The sequence below is a fragment of the Natrix helvetica genome (assembly GCF_964273705.1).
Source record: "Natrix helvetica genome assembly, chromosome: 10".
Classification (NCBI taxonomy): domain Eukaryota; kingdom Metazoa; phylum Chordata; class Lepidosauria; order Squamata; family Natricidae; genus Natrix; species Natrix helvetica.
Window position 1 is genome coordinate 4,641,848 of NC_138561.1, and position 18,703 is coordinate 4,660,550.

The 18,703-nt window shown below is 47.6% G+C and overlaps 1 protein-coding gene across 1 annotated transcript; it reads right to left on the reverse strand.

Moving 5' to 3' along the window:
* Positions 1 to 1,122: 1,122 nt before the first annotated feature.
* On the reverse strand, positions 1,123 to 16,623 carry ARL2BP (ARF like GTPase 2 binding protein). Its single transcript, XM_081963060.1, has 7 exons — positions 16,485 to 16,623; positions 14,524 to 14,575; positions 13,523 to 13,584; positions 11,708 to 11,814; positions 10,094 to 10,179; positions 5,552 to 5,648; positions 1,123 to 3,382 (listed from the first exon to the last, which is right to left on the reverse strand). The coding sequence occupies exons 2-7, from the start codon at positions 14,559 to 14,561 to the stop codon at positions 3,284 to 3,286; spliced, it is 489 nt and encodes a 162-aa protein (XP_081819186.1). The 5' UTR covers positions 14,562 to 14,575; positions 16,485 to 16,623; the 3' UTR covers positions 1,123 to 3,283.
* Positions 16,624 to 18,703: the final 2,080 nt, after the last annotated feature.

Below are 18,703 nucleotides of genomic sequence, written 5' to 3' on the forward strand. Positions count from 1 at the left end.
GGCTAGGAATGTCCAACCTTAGTAAAAATTTAAGACTTGTAGAATTCAACTCCCAGAATTCCCCAGCACTGGGCAGGGAATTCTGGGAGTTGCAAGCCCACTAGTCTTAAAAGTCCACAAGGTGGGACCCCCCTGATCTAGGCTTCCAAGGTAGGAATGGGTAAAATATACACTGCAAACCTAGCAATGGCTTCATATGAAATGAGAGTGCCGAAGTAGTTCTTTCTTTCCATGGCTAGTCAGACAAGAACAGCGTTTTCAATTTTTCCACTTGCAGAAACAAAAGGGAAGGACGCCCATTAGAAGGCTCTTTACAGAGGCTCAGCAACGGAGAGTTAATGTGTCTCAAACATGCCGAGAGATTTAACTATTCAAGTTGTTTATTGCAGTTTGGTCATCCTTTCCTTGTATCAGGGTGCCAAATATTTTTTTCCTTCCAGGCACTACTGGGCTAGGAGCGAGACCCTTGGGGGTGGATACATTTGGAATCACACCGAAAGCCAAATTGTGATCCTGCTCTCTGGTTCCCACAACTCTTTCCTTCATTAATTCCACCTCAGGTCCGAGGGGAATTATCAGCAGCCACCTCCACCATCCTGCTATGGAAACGGAACAAACAAGCCGCAAAGGAGACTAGGGGTCGGAGACTCCTTTTGGAGACCTGCTTTGCTCTCCCCATCAGCAGGGATGTCTTTTCTTTAACAGAATAATGGAGAGTTGGAAGGGACCTTGGAGGTCTTCTAGTCCTACCCCCTGCTCGAGCACACACCCCTCTACCATTTCAGACAAATAGCTGTCCAGGCTCTTCTTAAAAACCTCCATTGATGGAGCGCCCACAATTTCTGGAGGCAAGCAGTTCCACTGTTGAATTGTCCTCCCTGTTAGGAAGTTTCTCCTTAATTCCGGGTTGCTTCTCCCCTTGATTAGTTTCCATCCATTGCTTGCTTCGCCTTGGACAATTTTAAGTACTGACAAAAGATTTAGAGGCGCTACTTCAGAGTCAAAGCACAGAGCAAAATAAAAATAGAGACCCATGCTTACATGCTTCATTGGTTAAGATCAGGAATCTGGCGAAGGGGAAACGAAGAAGGGCGTATCAAACGGCAAGAGCCATTGAATAAATGACTTTAAAAGTTTATTTTAAAAAAACAAACATCGTTTTTTTTAAAATCTGTACACACACACACACACAGAATCGTCTTCAACCTGTGGGAATAATTTATTGGCCACATTCCACAGGATATCTTTTTTTTTTTTTAAATCAAGCAGACAGATTTTATTATTAGCACGAAGCAAAGCACGAAGCAAATACATGCCACCATGGCTTCCATGCCCCCCAAGATTCTGGAAGGCGGAGGTTTCCTCCGTAATGTTTTCGATGCAATGCTCCAAGGTCTTGCCAAGACTATCCCTTTACTACAGGGAGTATCTTCAAAAAAACCCACAACTACCCCACAGGTAGCCTATAGCACTGAATCCGGCACACTTCACTCATCCTTTTGGACCTGGTGTCCCTGTGTTGGCTTCTAATTCTAGCCCATCTGTTATCCAAGTATCTAAGCCGGGGTCTCCAATTTTGACAACTTTAGGCTTGGCGGGGAATTCTGGGAGTTGAAGTCCGCCAAGCTTAAAGCTGCCAAAATTGGAGAGCCCCCAATCTAATACAACTGAAATTCCATTTCAACTACGGAAAACAAACATTTTCCTTGTTGCGATTCTCAATGTAACTCTGGCCCCTGGGATGCCGAAACCTAGTGCCTTCCAAATTAAATTGGCAATGATGGCAAAATGAAAAAAAAAAGGAGAGAGAAATTCCGGATAGGATCCTGCAGTCTTATCCTTGTTAGCCAAAGTACCGGTTGTTACGGATGGGAAGAGACTGGGCTTTTGGGGGGGGGGGGGGGGGGGGGAATCAAAATCAAAACGGTGCCAAGGTTAAATACTGAGTAAATATTTCTTGACTAGGCCTGTTTGGATAACGCATCGCCTGCAACCATTCAAATCTCGGTCATGCCCCCTACCTTTTTCCATTCTGCGAGCAGGAAACCTGCAAGAATGGCCGAAAAGTTAGAACGAATCTCTTTTGCAAAGCAGGAATGGGCTTCCGGATAAAGATCTCAAAAATCTCCAGGCTGAGAACGTTAAGAGAAATGAAAATTTACAATGGAAACACTGCGTCAACCGTAAATATTGCAATTGCTTTTAAGAAACACTGTGTTCTTTTTTAGCCTCTCCAGTCTTAAAATATTGTTTTCAGGGGGTTCCTGATGATCTTCCCTACCCAAGCGGCACCTAGAAAACATCTCAGCCCCACCGAGGGGTCGCAGGTGAATATACCCAGGTTCCTGCCAAGGGAGAGCGTAAAGAACTGCTGCCTACTGACCATGGCTGGTGGTCCTGCTGGATGGCACTCGAGATGGCTATAACTGGTCCCTTCTTCCCAGCAGGTGGGAGACAAACTTAAGCAGGGGTAAAAAAAGAACTTGGAGAAGGAGCTACAGCAGCTGTGGGTGGACAATTCACATCACTGGACACTTGATTTGGCTCCGAGACTTTGCAAACAAGAATTCAACTGAAGGAACCAGAAATGTTCTGAGGAAGTCCCAACAGCTGGGTTCCTTGTAGGACATGGCTGTATCCTTAGATTACGAGCTACGGATCAGAGCATGGACACTGCGTGGTAGTTTTCCTAGAACGGATGAAATGTGCATTTGAAAAATATCATGGCCTCTGAGGAAGAAAGGGGGGAAAGCCCTCAACGCGGAGAGAAAAAGGTCTGCTGAGTGGAGAAGGACTCAAGTTCACCATCCGTGGAGAACGCTTTCATGCTACATATACAAAAAACAACAACATTTGTATCGAACACCGAGAGAAAGCACCCAAATTGCGTTATCACCTGCTAAGCCAACGTGTTTCATTCACAGCCCACACACACACAAAGAGAGTTTGCCAGCGGTCCTGCGGTTGTGAAACTCGGGGGCGAGGGGGGGGGGCTATAGAGACGGCCCCCTCACACCCGACACTAGTCTTCCATGACCATTGTCCCCACCAAGAGAGAAAAAAAAGAGTTTAGGATGTCCTCAGAGAAACGGCTGCAGGTTGATCTCCGCAATGTAAAATCCGGTTGGGCGGGAAGCGCAGGAGCCCCAGTCCTCTGGTGGAAAGATGGTGGAGGAGGAGCCATCCATACAAGGAGCCGAAGAGAAGATCAGGCATGCTGCGTTCCCTCATTCCTCTCTTTCGTGTTGGAGGCACCCCAACAGGCCTCCTCTGGAGCCCAACACTAATGCCACAGGCTGTTCTGGGGGGGTGACCGGGAGGGCTTGTTTAAAGGGGTGACCACCAACCCGGCACTAAGGTCCAGTCCTCGTCCTTCTTTCTCCTAGAGTGGGACACAAAAAACCAGTGTCAGGTTCCCGAAAGATGCCCTAATTAATTCAAGAGTCTCTAGCCAAGTTTCAAAAGAAATCCAGTCATTTATTAGGAACAATGTTTCGGCAATACCCAAGCAGAGTCAGATCTGACCTCATGTAAGTTACGGCTGAACTTTGCTCCTGTTCCTCCCCTTCCTTCAGTCTGTGTCATAAATCACAGTATCCAGCGGGGTGCTCCAGCAGGCTGCAGAATTCCGTGCTTCACAAGCCTTCTATGGTAATCTGAGATCCGACTCTAGCCCAAAGTATGCGTGGAATGCGCTCCCCCCTTTCCTCACATGGCAACTTGATAACAGACATGGAAATGCTTTACGAGTTGACGTACACTTCAGTTCAGGGGGGCATTTGTAAAGTACAGGGGTCAACAACCCCTGGCTCCGGATCCCTCTGCTGTGGCTCCCTGTCACCGGTCAGCGCCACAATTTTGAGAGGAGCTTCCAGTTGGGAGGGTGGGGGGAAAGCACAGCGCACCAGTAGGAGACTCTATGGCAGTGATGGTGAACCTATGGCACGCGTGCCACAGGTGGCATGCGGAGCCATTTGTCAGGGCACATGAGGTGCTGCCCTGTCAGCTGGCCAGCGCACATGCGCACGCTGGCCAGCTGACTTCACCCTTTTTTAAAGCCATTTTTCTCCCTCCCCAGGCTCCAGAGGCTTTATAGGAGCCTGGGGAGGGTGAAAAGAGCCTCCCACGCCCCCCCCCCCCCCCCGGAGGCTTCATGAGCTTCCCTGAAGCCTCCGGAGTGCAAAAAAACGGCCCTACGGGCAAACCGGAAGTTTGGGAACGGACTTCCAGTTTGCTTGGAGGGTTGTTTTGAGCGCTCCAAAGGCTTCATGGAAGCCTCTTGATGGTCCCTGAAGCCTTTGGAGCGCTTAAAACGACCCTCCGAGCAAACCGGAAGTGACTTCCGGTTTGCTCAGAGGGTCGTTTTGATTGCTTCGGAGGCTTCAGGGAAGCCTCCTGAAGGTCCCTGACGCCTCCAGAGGGCTTCCAGGGGGACGGGGGAGGCTGTTTCCCCCCTCCTCAGGCTCCTATAAAGCCTCTGGAGCCTGGGGAGGGCGAAAAAAGCTTGCAAAATGTGGGGTTCATGCCTGTAGTGCGTCAGCTCCACAATTGATAGGGCTTTTGGTTAGGACAGGTAGAGGAAAAAGGACGCCATGCTAGGAGGAGACTCTATGGTGGGGGAACTGGACTTCCTGTCGGCTCCAGAATTGAACCGGGGGGGGGGGGGGGCTTCCGGTTAGGACCTTTAGAACACTCTTTTGAGTGTTTAATGTTGCCGACCCCTGGACTGGTAGAGAGGAAAAAAGGGAAGCATTTTTATTTTCTCTCGAACTCTGGAGTAGAAATCATAAGGCCATGTAACCCCTCCTGTAAAAATGTAGAATATTTTAACCACCATGAAAAGCGAGGGTTTTCGTGATCAGACACTGCTGGGAGGAAGGCTGGAGGGCATCACAGGGGTTTCTAAGGGCTCACTGGTCCCCTACACAGCTGCTCTTTCTTATAGGATAGAGTAACGACGTTAGTGTCGCTTTGAATGTACACTTATCGGCACGCACTGAAATGAAATTTCATTGCATGCAGCTCTCAAAGGGTCTCCACCTCCAATATACACTACGTAAACATGATAAAATAAATAAATAAGTTCAAAATTATGAATATACCTACATATATTGTATGACACAGAGAAACAACATAGTGTAGTTTGGATGTATACATGCACGGCAAGAGAAACGAATCTTGCGAGTTTACCAGGCAGATGGATGGCCCAGGGAACAAATCTCCTAGAGTCTGGTAGTCCTGCTAGAAATACTTTGAAACCTCTTCCCAGAGGGGAGCAACAGAAACAGACCATGAAGTGGGTATGTGTGGGGTCTCTGACAATGCTTTGAGGTCTAAGCACATAGTGCTTATAAGCAGTATTCTGAATAATGGGAATAATCTTCTCCGCTGTCCTTACCACTCTCTGTAGGGACTTTCTATCTGAGGCACTTCTCTTCCCATGACCCCGGAGAACCACTGTTAATGGGAAAACATTACCCCAGGTCAGAGGGACCAGCATACTGGTGTTCAGCACTCCCCCCCCCCCCCAGCCCAGCTCTGAAATACTTACAGCTCTGTAATCCAGGAACATCTCTTTAAATGCCAGAAAGTCAGTGAATGTGAGAAGCATATCAAAAATGTCTCCAGCTATTTCATCCTTGTGCTGCCTGCAAGTGACGGATTCGGATAGGTGATTAATATAGAAAAGGTATTCGAGAATGTAAAGGAGAAGTGAAGAGGAAAAACACTACAGGTAGTCCTTGCTTAACGGCCACAGCTGGGTCAGGCAACTTGGTTGATGAGTGCCATTAACGGTCGTTAAGTGAAACGTCATGTGGCCATGACTGCGGTTTCACTGCCAGCTTCTCCACTTGCTCTGCTCGTCGGAAGCCAGCTGTGAAGCATGCAAACGGTGATCACATGACTACAGGATGTTGCAATGGTCATAAGTGTGAGGAGTGGTCATGAAGTTACTTTTTCAGCGTCACTGTAAGTTTGAATGGTCGCTAACAGGAGACTCTTAAGCAATGGCTACCTGTTACTCCTTCCATAAATGTGATTGTGCAGAAAATGATAGGGTTACCGTATTTATCGGCGTATAACACGCACAGGCGTATAACACGCACCTTCATTTTAAGAGGGAAATTTCAGGAAAAAAATTTAAATTTCAAATAAAGAACTTTGAAGCAAAATAAGGGTAGCTCAGAACTTTTTTTTATTAATATTATTACCACTTATAAGGTAAATAATGTAAAAGGACAGTAAAAGCAACTATGAACACTGCTGCTTTCACTGCTACTATCTTCCACCCTCCCTTCCTCCTTCCCTTCCTTCCTGCCTCCCTTCCAGTTCCCTCCTTCCTCTTTCCTCCTGCCTGCCTGCCTTCTTTCCCTCCTGCTTATCTATGCTTCCTTCCTTCCTTGCACCTCCCTCCCTTCTGCCTGCCTGCCTTCTTTCCTCTTTCCCTATCCTCTTATCCTTCCTTTCTCCCTCCCTCCTTCCCTGCCTCCCTTCCAGTTCCATCCTTCCGTCCTTCCTTTTTTTATTAACTTTTAGTCGGGAGTCCGGGGAGAGGAGAGACGGCTCATCCATTCTCTCCTCCTCTCACCCACACCCCCGCTGTCTAAAGCGCTTCCTTTCGCCCGCCCGAGCTCTTCTGCGGGCGAAAGAAAGCGTTTTAGTCGGGTGTCGGGGAGAGGAGAGACGGCTCATCCATTCTCTCCTCCTCTCGCCCACACCCCGCTGAGTAGCGCTCCGCGATCCTTTTCTGTGCGCCTGGCGTTTAGATAGATAGCCGGATGTTTTAAACACCAGGCGCACAGAAAAGCAGCTGCTTTTGGGGCGAAGCGCTCCGCAATCCTTTTCTGTGCGCCTGGCGTTTAAAACATCCGGCTATCTATCTAAACGCCAGGCGCACAGAAAAGGATCGCGGAGCGCTTCGCCCCAACAGCAGCTGCTTTTCTGTGCGCCTGGCGTTTAAAACATCCGGCTATCTATCTAAACGGCTGCTGTTGGGGCGAAGCGCTCCGCGATCCTTTTCTGTGTGCCTGCCGTTTAGATAGATAGCCGGATGTTTTAAACGCCAGGCGCACAGAAAAGCAGCTGCTTTTGGGGTGAAGCGCTCCGCGATCCTTTTCTGTGTGCCTGGCGTATATCGCCTGGCGTATATCGGCGTATAACACGCATACATAATTTGCCCCCTATTTTTCGGGGGGGAAAGTGCGTGTTATACGCCGATAAATACGGTACTTAGAATATTTCCAATAATCCCTGAAAAAGTATTATACTGTAGAACCCTAAGGATTACATCATTACTATAATGAAGAATTAGACAATAAGGAAAAAGGCCACACCCACAAAAAAAGGAAAAAAGAAGAAATTAAGGCAAACAAAAGGAATTTCATAAATCAAAATGAAAACACTAACATTAAGGTAAAGGTTCCCCACATATACGTGCTAGTCGTTCCCGACTCTAGGGGGCGGTGCTCATCTCTGTTTCAAAGCCAAAGAGACGGCACTGTCCGAAGACGTCTCCGTGGTCATGTGGCCAGCATGACTCAATGCCGAAGGCGCATGGAATGCTGTTCCCTTCCCACCAAAGGTGGTCCCTATTTTTCTACTTGCATTTTTTACCTGCTTTCGAACTGCTAGGTAGGCAGAAGCCAGGACAAGTCACGGGAGCTCACCCCGTTATGCGGCGCTAGGGATTCGAACGGCTGACCTTTCTGACTGACAAGCTCACTGCCTTACTCACTGAGCCACCGTGTCCCTACACTGATATTAGCTTTGATCTAATCTAAAAAGGGAGGACAATCAGCATCATCAGAGGACCGGCTGCCCAATGTTCTTTGCACTTCCTCCAAGGGAGAATGTAACCCCAAAGCCATCGGCAAATTGCATTAAGTTCAAACCTCGGTGTGAAATGGAATTCCTGCTTAAGGGTTCTGTCTTGAGATTGGTTCTTAACGTTGCCGTGTTCGGTGCCAAGCAATTAGGAATCGCTGCTTTGGCTGATCCCTTAATGCAGCTCTTGCTCGTGGGAGACTCTCTGAACTCGTAGCAGGGAGACAGGCAATCCCCCTGTCCATATGGGGCTTAGGAATGCAATCCCCTACTTAAGAGGGAAGGATTAGCCCCCTAGCCAGGCGCCACCTGCCAAGGGCCTGGGGAACCTTTTAAGAAGTGAATCGAGCATCTCCGGCTGCTGCACATTCCCCCCATCCATCGACTTGCAGCTTCTTCTCTCCAAAACGTCTCTACCACTTTTTTTACTATTAGTTCTGGAAAGTGAATTTACTACAGGACGAAGTTCTAGGGCGGGGGTCTCTAACCTTAGCAACTTTAAGCCTGGCAGACTTCAACTCCCAGAATTGAATGGGAGTTGAAGTCCGCCAAGGCTTAAAGTTGCCAAGGTTAGAGACCCTTGTTCTAGGGGAGAGTTCCGCTTTCCGCCTTAGTGGACTGGCGGAAGGGGGGGGACGGTTCCATATGAGTGTGGCCAGCAAGGTTTATGTGTGTGTGACATAAACCTGCAGGTGACCTTAACGGCTCACTAAAAGAATGCAAATGACCAGCTGTCTGCAAGAAATTTGTGCGATAATTTGTGCAGCCGCTCACACAAACAGAGTGTGTTATTTTGGGGTTTCTGCCGGTTTGCCCTGGATCCGGCGAACCGGTAGTGGTGGGAGGCTCCACCCACCCACCCACCCGGAAGCTTCTGGCATGTGCAGGAGCATCGCGCAAATGTGCAAGAGCGTAGTAATAAAATAAATTGAAGCCCACCACTAGAGTGTGCATGCATGCAGCTATGGCGTGAAAGTGGGGATGTGCATGCGCTCGCCTGGTTTCTGCGGCCCAGTTGCAAACACCTCACAGCCCACCAGTTGGTCCCGGACCAGAGGTTGGGAGCAAAAAAGACTATAGAGATTCCAACACAGATAGCCCTCGACTTATGGCCACCACTGAGCCCAAAATCTCTGTTGCTGAGAGACATTTGTTAAGCGGGTTTTGCCCTATTTATGAGGCACGGTGGTGCAGTGGTTAGCATGCAGGCTGCTTCTGCTGACTGCCTGCAATTTGTCAGATCGAATCCCACCAGGCTCAAGGTTGACTCAGCCTTCCGTCCTTCCAAGGTGGGTCAAATGAGGAGCCAGATTGTTGGGGGCAAATAGGCTGACTCTGTAAACCGCTTAGATAGGGCTGTGAAGCACCTTGTCTAAGTGCTTTTGCTATTTGCCCTTCCTTCCTTCAACAGATTAACAGAGTTGGAAGGGACCTTGTAGGTCATCTAATACACCCCCCCCCCCCACTATTTCTGACAGATGACAATCCAGTCTCTTCTTGAAAGCCTCCAGTGATGAAGCTCCCACAACTTCCAAAGGCAACTTCTGTTCCACTGGTTGATTGTTCTCACTGCCAGGAAATGTCTCCTTATTTCTAGGTTGAATCTCTCCTTGGTAAGTTTCCATCCATGATTCCTTGTCTGGCCTTTGGGTGCTTTGGAGAATAGCTTGACCCCCTCCTCTCTGTGGCAACCCCTCAAATATTGGAAGACTGCTATCCTGTCTCCCCTGGTCCTTCTCTTCACTAGACTAGCCATGCCCAGTTCCTGCAAACGTTCATCGTATGTTTTAGCGTCCAGTTCACTAATCATCCTGGTTGCTTTTCTCTGCACTTTTTCTAGAGTCTTAACGTCTTTTTTTCCTTCCTTCCTTCCTTCCTTCCTTCCTTCCTTCCTTCCTTCCTTCCTTCCTTCCTTCCATCCATCCATCCATCCATCCATCCATCCATCCATCCATCCATCCATAGTTTGCAGTGTTTAGAGTTTAGTACTGCAGGCTGATTCTGCCCACTGCCAGCAGTTCAATCCTAGGGTATGGCTAGCTGATGAGAGCTAAATAGCTTGAAATAGATCTATACTAGTCTCCCTTTATTTATTTATCAGCACAAATACAACATATATACATACACACACACACACATACATACACATACAAACACATACATACACACACACACACACACACACAAACATATACAGAGGAAGATGTCAGAACAATAAAGAACTCAACCAACTTTAAACACAAAAAAACAAGACAGAAACACGACTTACTGCAAAGACAAGGTAAAGGCCGACATGTTGAAACCAGGAATCCTGTCCAAGAGTTTCGCTTCAATGTATTTTTCGACTAAGCAGATCTAAAATGAGAAAGTTTTATTTATTACCTCCTTCTTGCATTTATAAGCCGTTCCAATTGTGAATGGCATACACACCTGGCAGCCGTAAACCAGGTTAAAGTAATTAAAACTCTGTTTCTCAATCCTGGCCATTTGAAAATACCTGGACTTCAATTCCCGGAACGGTAACCCAACAGGTAACCACTGAGAAGCTAAAGGTAACCCGGGGGATAATTCAGAGGGTACAATTCTGATGTACAGTCTCTCTTATGGCTGAACGTTTTAATGGATCTGTGGCAAAAATAAACCTTCTGCTCTCTGAATTTGCTATTATAGGTACAATTGTCCGATAATTAGGATGCCACGTTTAATGCACTTTCTTTTTCAACGATTCAGCAATTGAGAACACATAAGAAGGGTGGTAAAAGGTACAAGCAGGTGTACTAAATGCCAGTAGAACGGGAAGTAGATTAAAGTCAAGTTCGGGCCAGCTCTTTGATATCTAAGGACAATCTAGATCAGTGATGACTAACCTTTTTATCGTTGGGTGCCAAAAGTGTGCCCACACCCATAATGCAATGTATGCCCACTCCCCACGCATGCACACGTGACCCCCCGCATATCCTGCACAGCAAAGACCCGAAAACCAGCGGGCCAGAGGGAGGCGCATGCACATATGCGGTGGAACTGAGGTGGGACGATGGCTCATGTGCTCGCAGAGAGGGCTCGGCATGCCACCTGTGGCACGCACGCCATAGGTTCGCGATCACAGATCTAGATTGTCTTCTTGGCAACAGTAAGCTGGACAAATCCACAGCTCTTGGGATCTCCTGGTAATGTTGCAAACAAATGTTACCCGTGTCGAACCTTGCTTAGGCTTTCTGAGATCAGATCAGATATAATCTCCACCTCTTTAAGCAAGTTAAGGAATTAGGGAAGCAAAGGCCTAGCTGGCAGGATAGAAAAAGAATCTCACCTTGCGATGGAGGGAGAAACATTTCTGCAGGTAATAAATCCTGGGGATTTTGTACATAGGATTTGGAGATAGGCCATACATTGCTCTCTCTTTCTTTTTTTAAAAAAGGAACTATTCCTCCTCATTTAACATCCTAACATTAATTGTATAGGTAGTCCTCGACTTACAAGTTTATTTACTGACCGTTCCAAAGTTACGGCACTGAAAAAAGCATTTCGGAACCGGGTGACGGAAGTGACGGGCGAGCATGAGCACATATCCCTATTCCCATGAGCATGGGCCACGTCTGCCTGCCGCTCCCGCAAATTGAGCTGTGCGCGGGCTTGCCCACCACACGCAAGGAACCATCCCCTCTCTTCCCCCTGACAGTCCGCAAAGCTGAAGAGGTTGGGGAACTTGGTTGTACCAAGTCATTCATTTCTCTGTATTTGAGCGAAACCAGAATACGCATTCTTGCCAAGTTGGAACTTTTAGTATCTTTATAAATGAGCCAAACAGCAGTCCAACCTCGGGGGGTGGGATGGGAGGGGGGAATCTTAGCCGTGTGGACCAAAAAGACCACGACAAACTTACATATTCATTAAAGATAGGTGTGTAGACCAGTTTATTCTCCTCTGTGTCATCAAACTCTCGGTAGTATTTGTCCATGAAGTTTCTTTGTATTAGCTGGAAGTCATCATCTGAAATCACAAAAAAATTGTGTTAAATAAGGTGGCTATTTAGCTGAGAGACAGTGAGCCCATTCTTCGGGCCCGCTACGCTCGACTTGCCATCCAGCACATTGTGCTCTGGGTCAAGCATGACAACAGCACAGCTGCAATTTGCGGGGGAGGAGGGGGGGGTGCACCATCTATGCAAACCACTGCCGTGTTTCACTAGCTAGGAAGGCTCTGGTAGGAAAAGAGTTCTTGGAAGCAAATCTCCTTAAAGTCTTTTGGAAGTCTCCTGGAGAAAGGACATCTATCCCCTGGAGCAGGGGGGGGGGGTGTCAAACTCAAGGCCCGGGGGCTGGATCCGGCCCGTGGGGTGCTTAGATCTGGCCCGCGGGGGCCGCCCTGGAAACAGCGAAGGACCAGCCCGCGGTGCCTCTGCCAGTGAAAACTGAATTCGGGAGGGCTGTGTGGGGTCTTCCCAAACTCCGGTTTTGTGGGCAGAGAGTTACAGGAGGCCGTCGAGCTCAGGAGCCTGTTTTTGCTACAGAGTGCACAGGCCACCACAGGCGCCTCCGACGTGAGTGATGTTGAGCTGGCCAGGCCCAACCTGCCCCCCCTCCCCGAGATCAAAGACAATCCTGATGTGACCCTCGGGTTTGACACCCCTGCGCTAGAGAACTTGACAGGCCTACAACAGTAGTTCCCTTTATCATGATTAACATAATGGTTTACCGTATTTTTCAGAGTATAAGAGGCACCGAAGTATAAGACGCACTATGATTTTGAAGAGGTACATTTTTTTTTAAAGTTTTTGCACTCGGCAGGCCTCCCTCGTTTTTGGGGGAGAAAAAGGGGGGCATGCAGAGCTTTGGGAGACTCTTAAGAGTGCTCCTGGGGGCTGGGGAGGGGGCAAAAATGAACAAAAACAGCCCGGTTTTCACTCCTTTTTGCCCCCTCCCCAGCCCCTAGGAGCATTTTGCAAGCCTCCCAAACCCTCTGCGCATCCATTTTTGCAAAGTGGGCAGGGTTTCGGTAGGCCAAAAATGCTTTATTTGGTGAATAAGACGCACCCAGATTTTCTCCCTCTTTTATGTGGGGAAAAGGTGCATCTTATACTGCGAAAAATATGGTACATAGGAGGAGTGAATTGACATGAAGCGGACTGTCAGATCATTCCAAATGCTGGCCAGATCGCGGAATCTCATCAGGTTTCGCATGTCCTTCGGAGAGCCCTGTTCCAGATAATGTGCGCAATGACAAAACACAGATCAACTCCGTCTAGCAGACATTAAAATGAGTGACGCTGAAGATTCGTTTGAAATCTTCCATGAAGTTGGAAGTAGTAGATTTAAGCAGCCGTCTAGCAAGGATCAGGGTTCCACTTCAAGTGTCTTCCTCAGGTGAAGAGGAGGGCCAGAAGAAGACAAATGTCTCTGGACATCCTCTCATCATTCTGGTAACCGATAAATTATTTCCAAATCAGCCAATGTGATAGTTTGGGGTTTTTTTTACATTTTGTCTCTCATGGTTGAGGTCTACCTATGATGCCAATTACAGGCCTCTCTCATCTTTTTAAGTGGGAGAACTTGCACAATTGGTCGCTGACTAAATACTTTTTTGCCCCACTGTATATATTTCAATCGGCCTGTCAATCAAACACAAGCTGTTCCTTGTGAGGCTGGAGTACCGAGGGAAGCCTTTGGAGGGCAGTATTAACCATTAAAGCCCAGCTCACCCATTACAATGTCTTCCAAATATCCGACGATAGCATCGAATTCAGCATCGGAGGGCGACGAGCTGAAATAAAGAGACGAGCCATTTAGATTTCAGCAGCCAGGGAAGGTGAAATGCACATTCTGTAAAATCCCCCGTTATCATTTCGGACAAATGGCTGCCTAATCTCTTCTTAAAAACCTCCAGGGAAGGGAGCACCCACAACTTCTGGAGGGGAGCCATTCCACTCATCTTTCTCACTCCCAAGAAATTTCTCCTTAGTTCTAGGTTGGATCTCTCTTGAATGATCTTCCGCCTGTTATCGTCAGGCCCTCTGGTGTCTTAAGACAGTAAATCAATCCTCTCTTCTTTGGGGCAGCCCCTCAAAAGTACTGACAGACAGTTATGTCCCCCACCTTCAATCCCTCTCTTTGTTAGGTCAGACCAGGGGTCGGCAAACTTAAACACTCAAAGAGCCACAAAGGTCCTAACCGGAAGCCCCCCGTTCAATTCTGGAGCCAACCGGAAGTCCAGTTCCCCCACCATAGAGTCTCCTCCTAGCGTGGCGTCCTTTTTCCTCTACCTGTCCTAACCGAACGCCCTACCAATTGTGGAGCCTACAGGCGACAGGGAGCCGAAGCAAAGGGATGAAAGAGCCCAGATCCCCTGGGTTAGACATAGCCAGCTCCCTCAACCGCTCATCGTATGATTTTGCCTGTAGAACCTTTATCATTTTTGTTGCCGTTCTCTGCCCTCTTCCTAGTCAAAATATCTTGGGAAGCCTCCCGTTTCGTCTACATCCCCCATTCCAAAGTTTTCCCCAATTGGTTGTTTCAGGTTCCCAGAGGCTCCACCTTCCCTCTTGCATCCTTCACCACTCCCCCCCAAAAAAAGAATCAGAATTTTCATCCCACCCTATAGAAGATCACAAGGCTTGGCTGCCACTCCCAATCCTCCAGCTTGTTGCTTTCCTTACATTCCCAAAGAAACCGCATGCCTTGAAGGCGTAGAAATAAGACTTACATGGATACACCGAAATTCTCTTCCTCTAAAGCCTCCATTGTTGCTTTGGTACCTGTGTTTATGAAGGAAAGATTGGAATATGGGTTGACTCGTTTTCGGAACCCAGGGCACATCCCAGACACCCAGGGGTGGGGTTGAAAAATTTTAAGCAACCAGTTCTCTGCCCGGTTGCTGGGTGGGCATGGCTTAGCTGGCTTCCTGCACCATGGTGGCGGGAGGGGGGGGGGGCGTTTTTCCCCTCTCCAGGCTCCGGTGGCTTTTCTCGAGCCTCCGGGAGGGCGAAAACGGCCTCCTCTGGCCTCCAGAAGCTGGAAATGGGCCCGTTTCCAGACTTCTGGAACTTCCGGGAGGCCCGTTTTTCGCCCTCCCAGATGTTAATTTTGCTCCTTTGGAAACCTTTTATGGCAGGGGTGTCAAACTCGATTTCATTGAGGGTTGCATCAGGATTGTGTTTGACCTTGGGGGTGTGTGTGTGGCTGGGTGGACATGACCAGCTCAACGTCACTTGTGCCTGTGGCAGTCCGAGTGCTCTGCCAGTAAAAACAGGCTCCCAATCTCCGTTTTCAGATGCGACAGCTTCCTGCAGCCCTCTGCCAGCGAAAATGGAGCATGAATAGCTCCCTAGCTCCATTTTTTCGCTGGCAGAGGCACCTTGAGTCAGTCCTGTGCTGTTTCCAGGGCAGCCCCATGGGCCGGATCTAAGCACCCCATGGGCCACATCCAGCCCCCAGGACTTGAGTTTGACACCCCTGTTTTACGGTATTGCCATAGACATGAATGAGGGGGGTGACATTGGGTTGAGCAATGCAAGATCTCCATAATTTATTTATCAAATTTACATAGTTGCCCATATCACCAAAGGCAGCATATCACTAGTGGGAGCAATGAGCACGAGGAATTCTGGGAGGTGAAGTCTGCCCATTTGGAGGTCATCCAGACGGGCCAACGGGGATCCTGTACCAATGTTTATATTATTTGTGGGCTTTTTATCAGCAGAGGAGAGCCATAAAAGAAACATCAGGAAGGCATCCGCTGTAATAAGTCAACCCCTTTAAGCTCAGGCGGCTTTGCAATGCTGCTCAATCAAAAAGAAATTTGTAAATTAAAATACATAAGTTCTTCAGGCCCGCCCCCCCCTTGAAATGCTGTTAAATAAATGAATACAATCAACTGAAATAAACCAGTATAAATCAGTCCCCCAAGCCTTTGAAACGCCGCTACATGATTAAATAAACAAACATAAGTAAATAGGCGATTTTAGGCCTGGGGCAGCTTTGAAACATTGCTAAATTAATACAAAATAACTAGATTTACAGGGGTCCCCAAACTTGGCAACTTTAAGACTTGTGGACTTCAACTCCCAGAATTTTCCAGCCAGCACAGCTTTTTGGGGGGGCATTTGAAATGCTTCCCTGGAAATTGAAATATAATTTAATTTATATTATATATAGGTAGACAGATAAGAGATATATAATTTAATTTATATTATTATATAGGTAGGTAGGTGTGTGTGTGTATATATATATAATTGAATTTAATTTATATTATTATATGTAGGTAGGTATATAGAGATATATATTATATAATTTAATTTATATTATTATGATAAGTAGGTAGACAGATATATTATATATAATTTAATTTATACTATTATGATAGAGAGATAATTATATTATATATAATTTAATTTAGGCCGCCCAGAGATTTAAAACAGATTTCACTAAAAGGGGGGGGGGCTCAAGGGGAAAACAAGGCAGACACCCACCCCCCACCCCCAAATCGGGGCTGCAGCGACTCTTTCCTATCGAAACGTGCCCTTCTTGACTCGGGAGATGGAGCCTCCCGCTCCCAGCGCAGTCTACCTGCGGCCACACCCGTGGGCCAGGTCCCCTAACCCCCCCCCTTCCCATCTTCAACAGCGCCATGAGGCCCTTCTGTGCCCGGGTCTCCGCGCTGCTCACCGGGATCAAAGCAGAAACGAAGGCCGCCGCGGGGCCGATGCCGCCGCCATCAAGTCCGTTAAAAGGGCCACGGCTTCCCCCACCTCCCGTCGTCCGGGCAACAGCCACTTCCGGTAACGCGAGCTTCAGCCATGAGCCAATCGGGAGGGAGCGTGGGGGAAAGGGCGGCGCTTTTTTTGTTCAACAAGGAAAGGCCAATCAGAGGCGGAAGGGGCGGAGCTTCTGGCTTCTCAGCCTTGCAAAGGTGGAGTGGGGAGCGGCTCTCCGTCTCTCTCTGGCTGGAGGGAGAATTCTGGGAGTTGAAGTCCACAAGTCTTAAAAGTTGCCAAGTCTGAAGACCTCTGGCTTAAAACAATATTGTGCACGCTTCCTTAGGTTGTTCAAATATTTACCGATTTGTGTTGGGTCCGCTGTGCGCTAATGAAATGTACTCACATCTTGGGATAGACGCCATTCCCTTTTAAGGTCCTGAATCCAATGGAAAGGAATGAATGCAATGATCACTGGGGCGGCTAATCAGAGTAGAGCTGGAAGGGACCTTGGAGGTCTTCTAGTCCAACCCTATACCATTTCAGACAAGTGGCTGTCCAGTCTCTTCTCAAAAGGCTCCAGTGATGGAGCACTCACAACCTCTGGTGGCAAGCTGTTCCACTGGTTAATTGTCCTGTTAGGCAGTTTCTCCTTAATTCCAAGGTTGCTTCTATCTGGGTTAGTTTTCCTCCATTGTTTCTTGTCTTGGCTATTGGCAGCACTCTGCTTCGTTGTCCCTGTTTTCTACAGCATGTGTTATTCTTCCAATACTTGAGGGGCTGCCACAGAGAGGAGGCAGCACCCGAAAGCCAGACAAGGAAGAATGGATGGAAACCAAACAAGGAGAGATTCAACCTGGAAATAAGGAGGAATTTTCTGACAGTGAGAGCAATCAACCCATGGAACAGAAGTTGCCTTTGGAAGTTGTGGGAGCTTCATCACTGGAGGCTTTCAAGAAGAGACTGGGCTGCCATCTGTCAGAAATGGGGTAGGGTCTCCTGCTTGGGTGGGGGGTGGGGAGTTGGACTAGATGACCTACAAGGTCCCTTCCAACTCTGTTATTCTATGTAATGATTTCCTTAAGAGCGTATTTGGCATTTAAACTAGACTGTTAAACATTTATTATTTGTTTTGAAATTTGTACTTATCATTAACAGCTCTGAATAGAGGAGGAAAGAGTTGAAATGAAACCAGAATGAATCAGTCACATATTTTGAAGATAATTAGGAGACACTGCCTCACCCATGTAGCTATCAATCTAGAACAAATCGTGGATTATCGTATGTGGAGGGCAAATGTTGACTGAATGCAGAGTGCAGAACAAGGCAGGTGCAAATATTCTGGGGTGAGCAATCTTTCTAATTGTTCAGGGAACCATTTTTAGTTTGTACATTAACTAGTTTCCGCTGTTCATTAACAGCTGGAGGAATCGTGTTGGTTAAGGTCTTGACTTGCAACGTAATTGGGACCAGAATTTCCACTGCTCAGCAAGGCTCAAAAAAAGCACCCAACTTTACAATCTTTTTTGTCATGGGAGACGAAATCCACATCTCTTTATGTTGCTAAGGTTGGGAAATCCTGATCTACATGTTCTTCCTCAGCCAACAATTAAAAAATAGACTTAATCCCCAAGGAAAGAGGTGGAGAAAATAGTTTTGGCATTAAGAATGGGGTGACACAGCAGGGATCGGATGTACAATAAATACATTAGCATGCTGGCTTTGGTTTGGCTTGACAACCCAACAAACTGTGGTTGGACATCAGGATGCTACTGCTCATTTTAACCTACACAGCCCCCCAAGAAGAGATCAGCAATACAGGTAGTCCTCAACTTTCAAGAGTTTGTTTAGTGCAGGGATGTCCAAACTTGGGAACTTTAAGACTTGTGGACTTCAACTCCCAGAATTCCCCAGCCAGCATGGCTGGCTGGGGAATTCTAGGAGTTGAAGTCCACAAGTCTTAAAGTTCCCAAGTTTGGACATCCCTGGTTTAGTGGCTGTTCAAAGTAACAACGGCACTGAAAAAAGTGACCATTTTTCACATTTACAACCTTTGTAGCATCCCCATGGTCACGTGATTGATATTCGGGGTGCATGACAACTGGTTCGTATTTATGACGGTTGCAAAGCCCACGTGACCGTCTTTTGCGGCCTTCTGAGCGAAGTCAACGGGGAAGCCAGATTCACTTA

Coding starts and splice junctions, on each gene's coding strand:
- ARL2BP (XM_081963060.1), bottom strand. CDS start 14,561: ATGGAGGCTTTAGAGGAAGAGAATTTCGGTGTATCCAT. Junction 11,815..13,522: donor TTTGGAAGACATTGTAATGG/GTGAGCTGGGCT, acceptor TTGTGATTTCAG/ATGATGACTTCCAGCTAATA. Junction 3,383..5,551: donor TGTTCCTGGATTACAGAGCT/GTAAGTATTTCA, acceptor GTCCCACTCTAG/GAGAAAGAAGGACGAGGACT.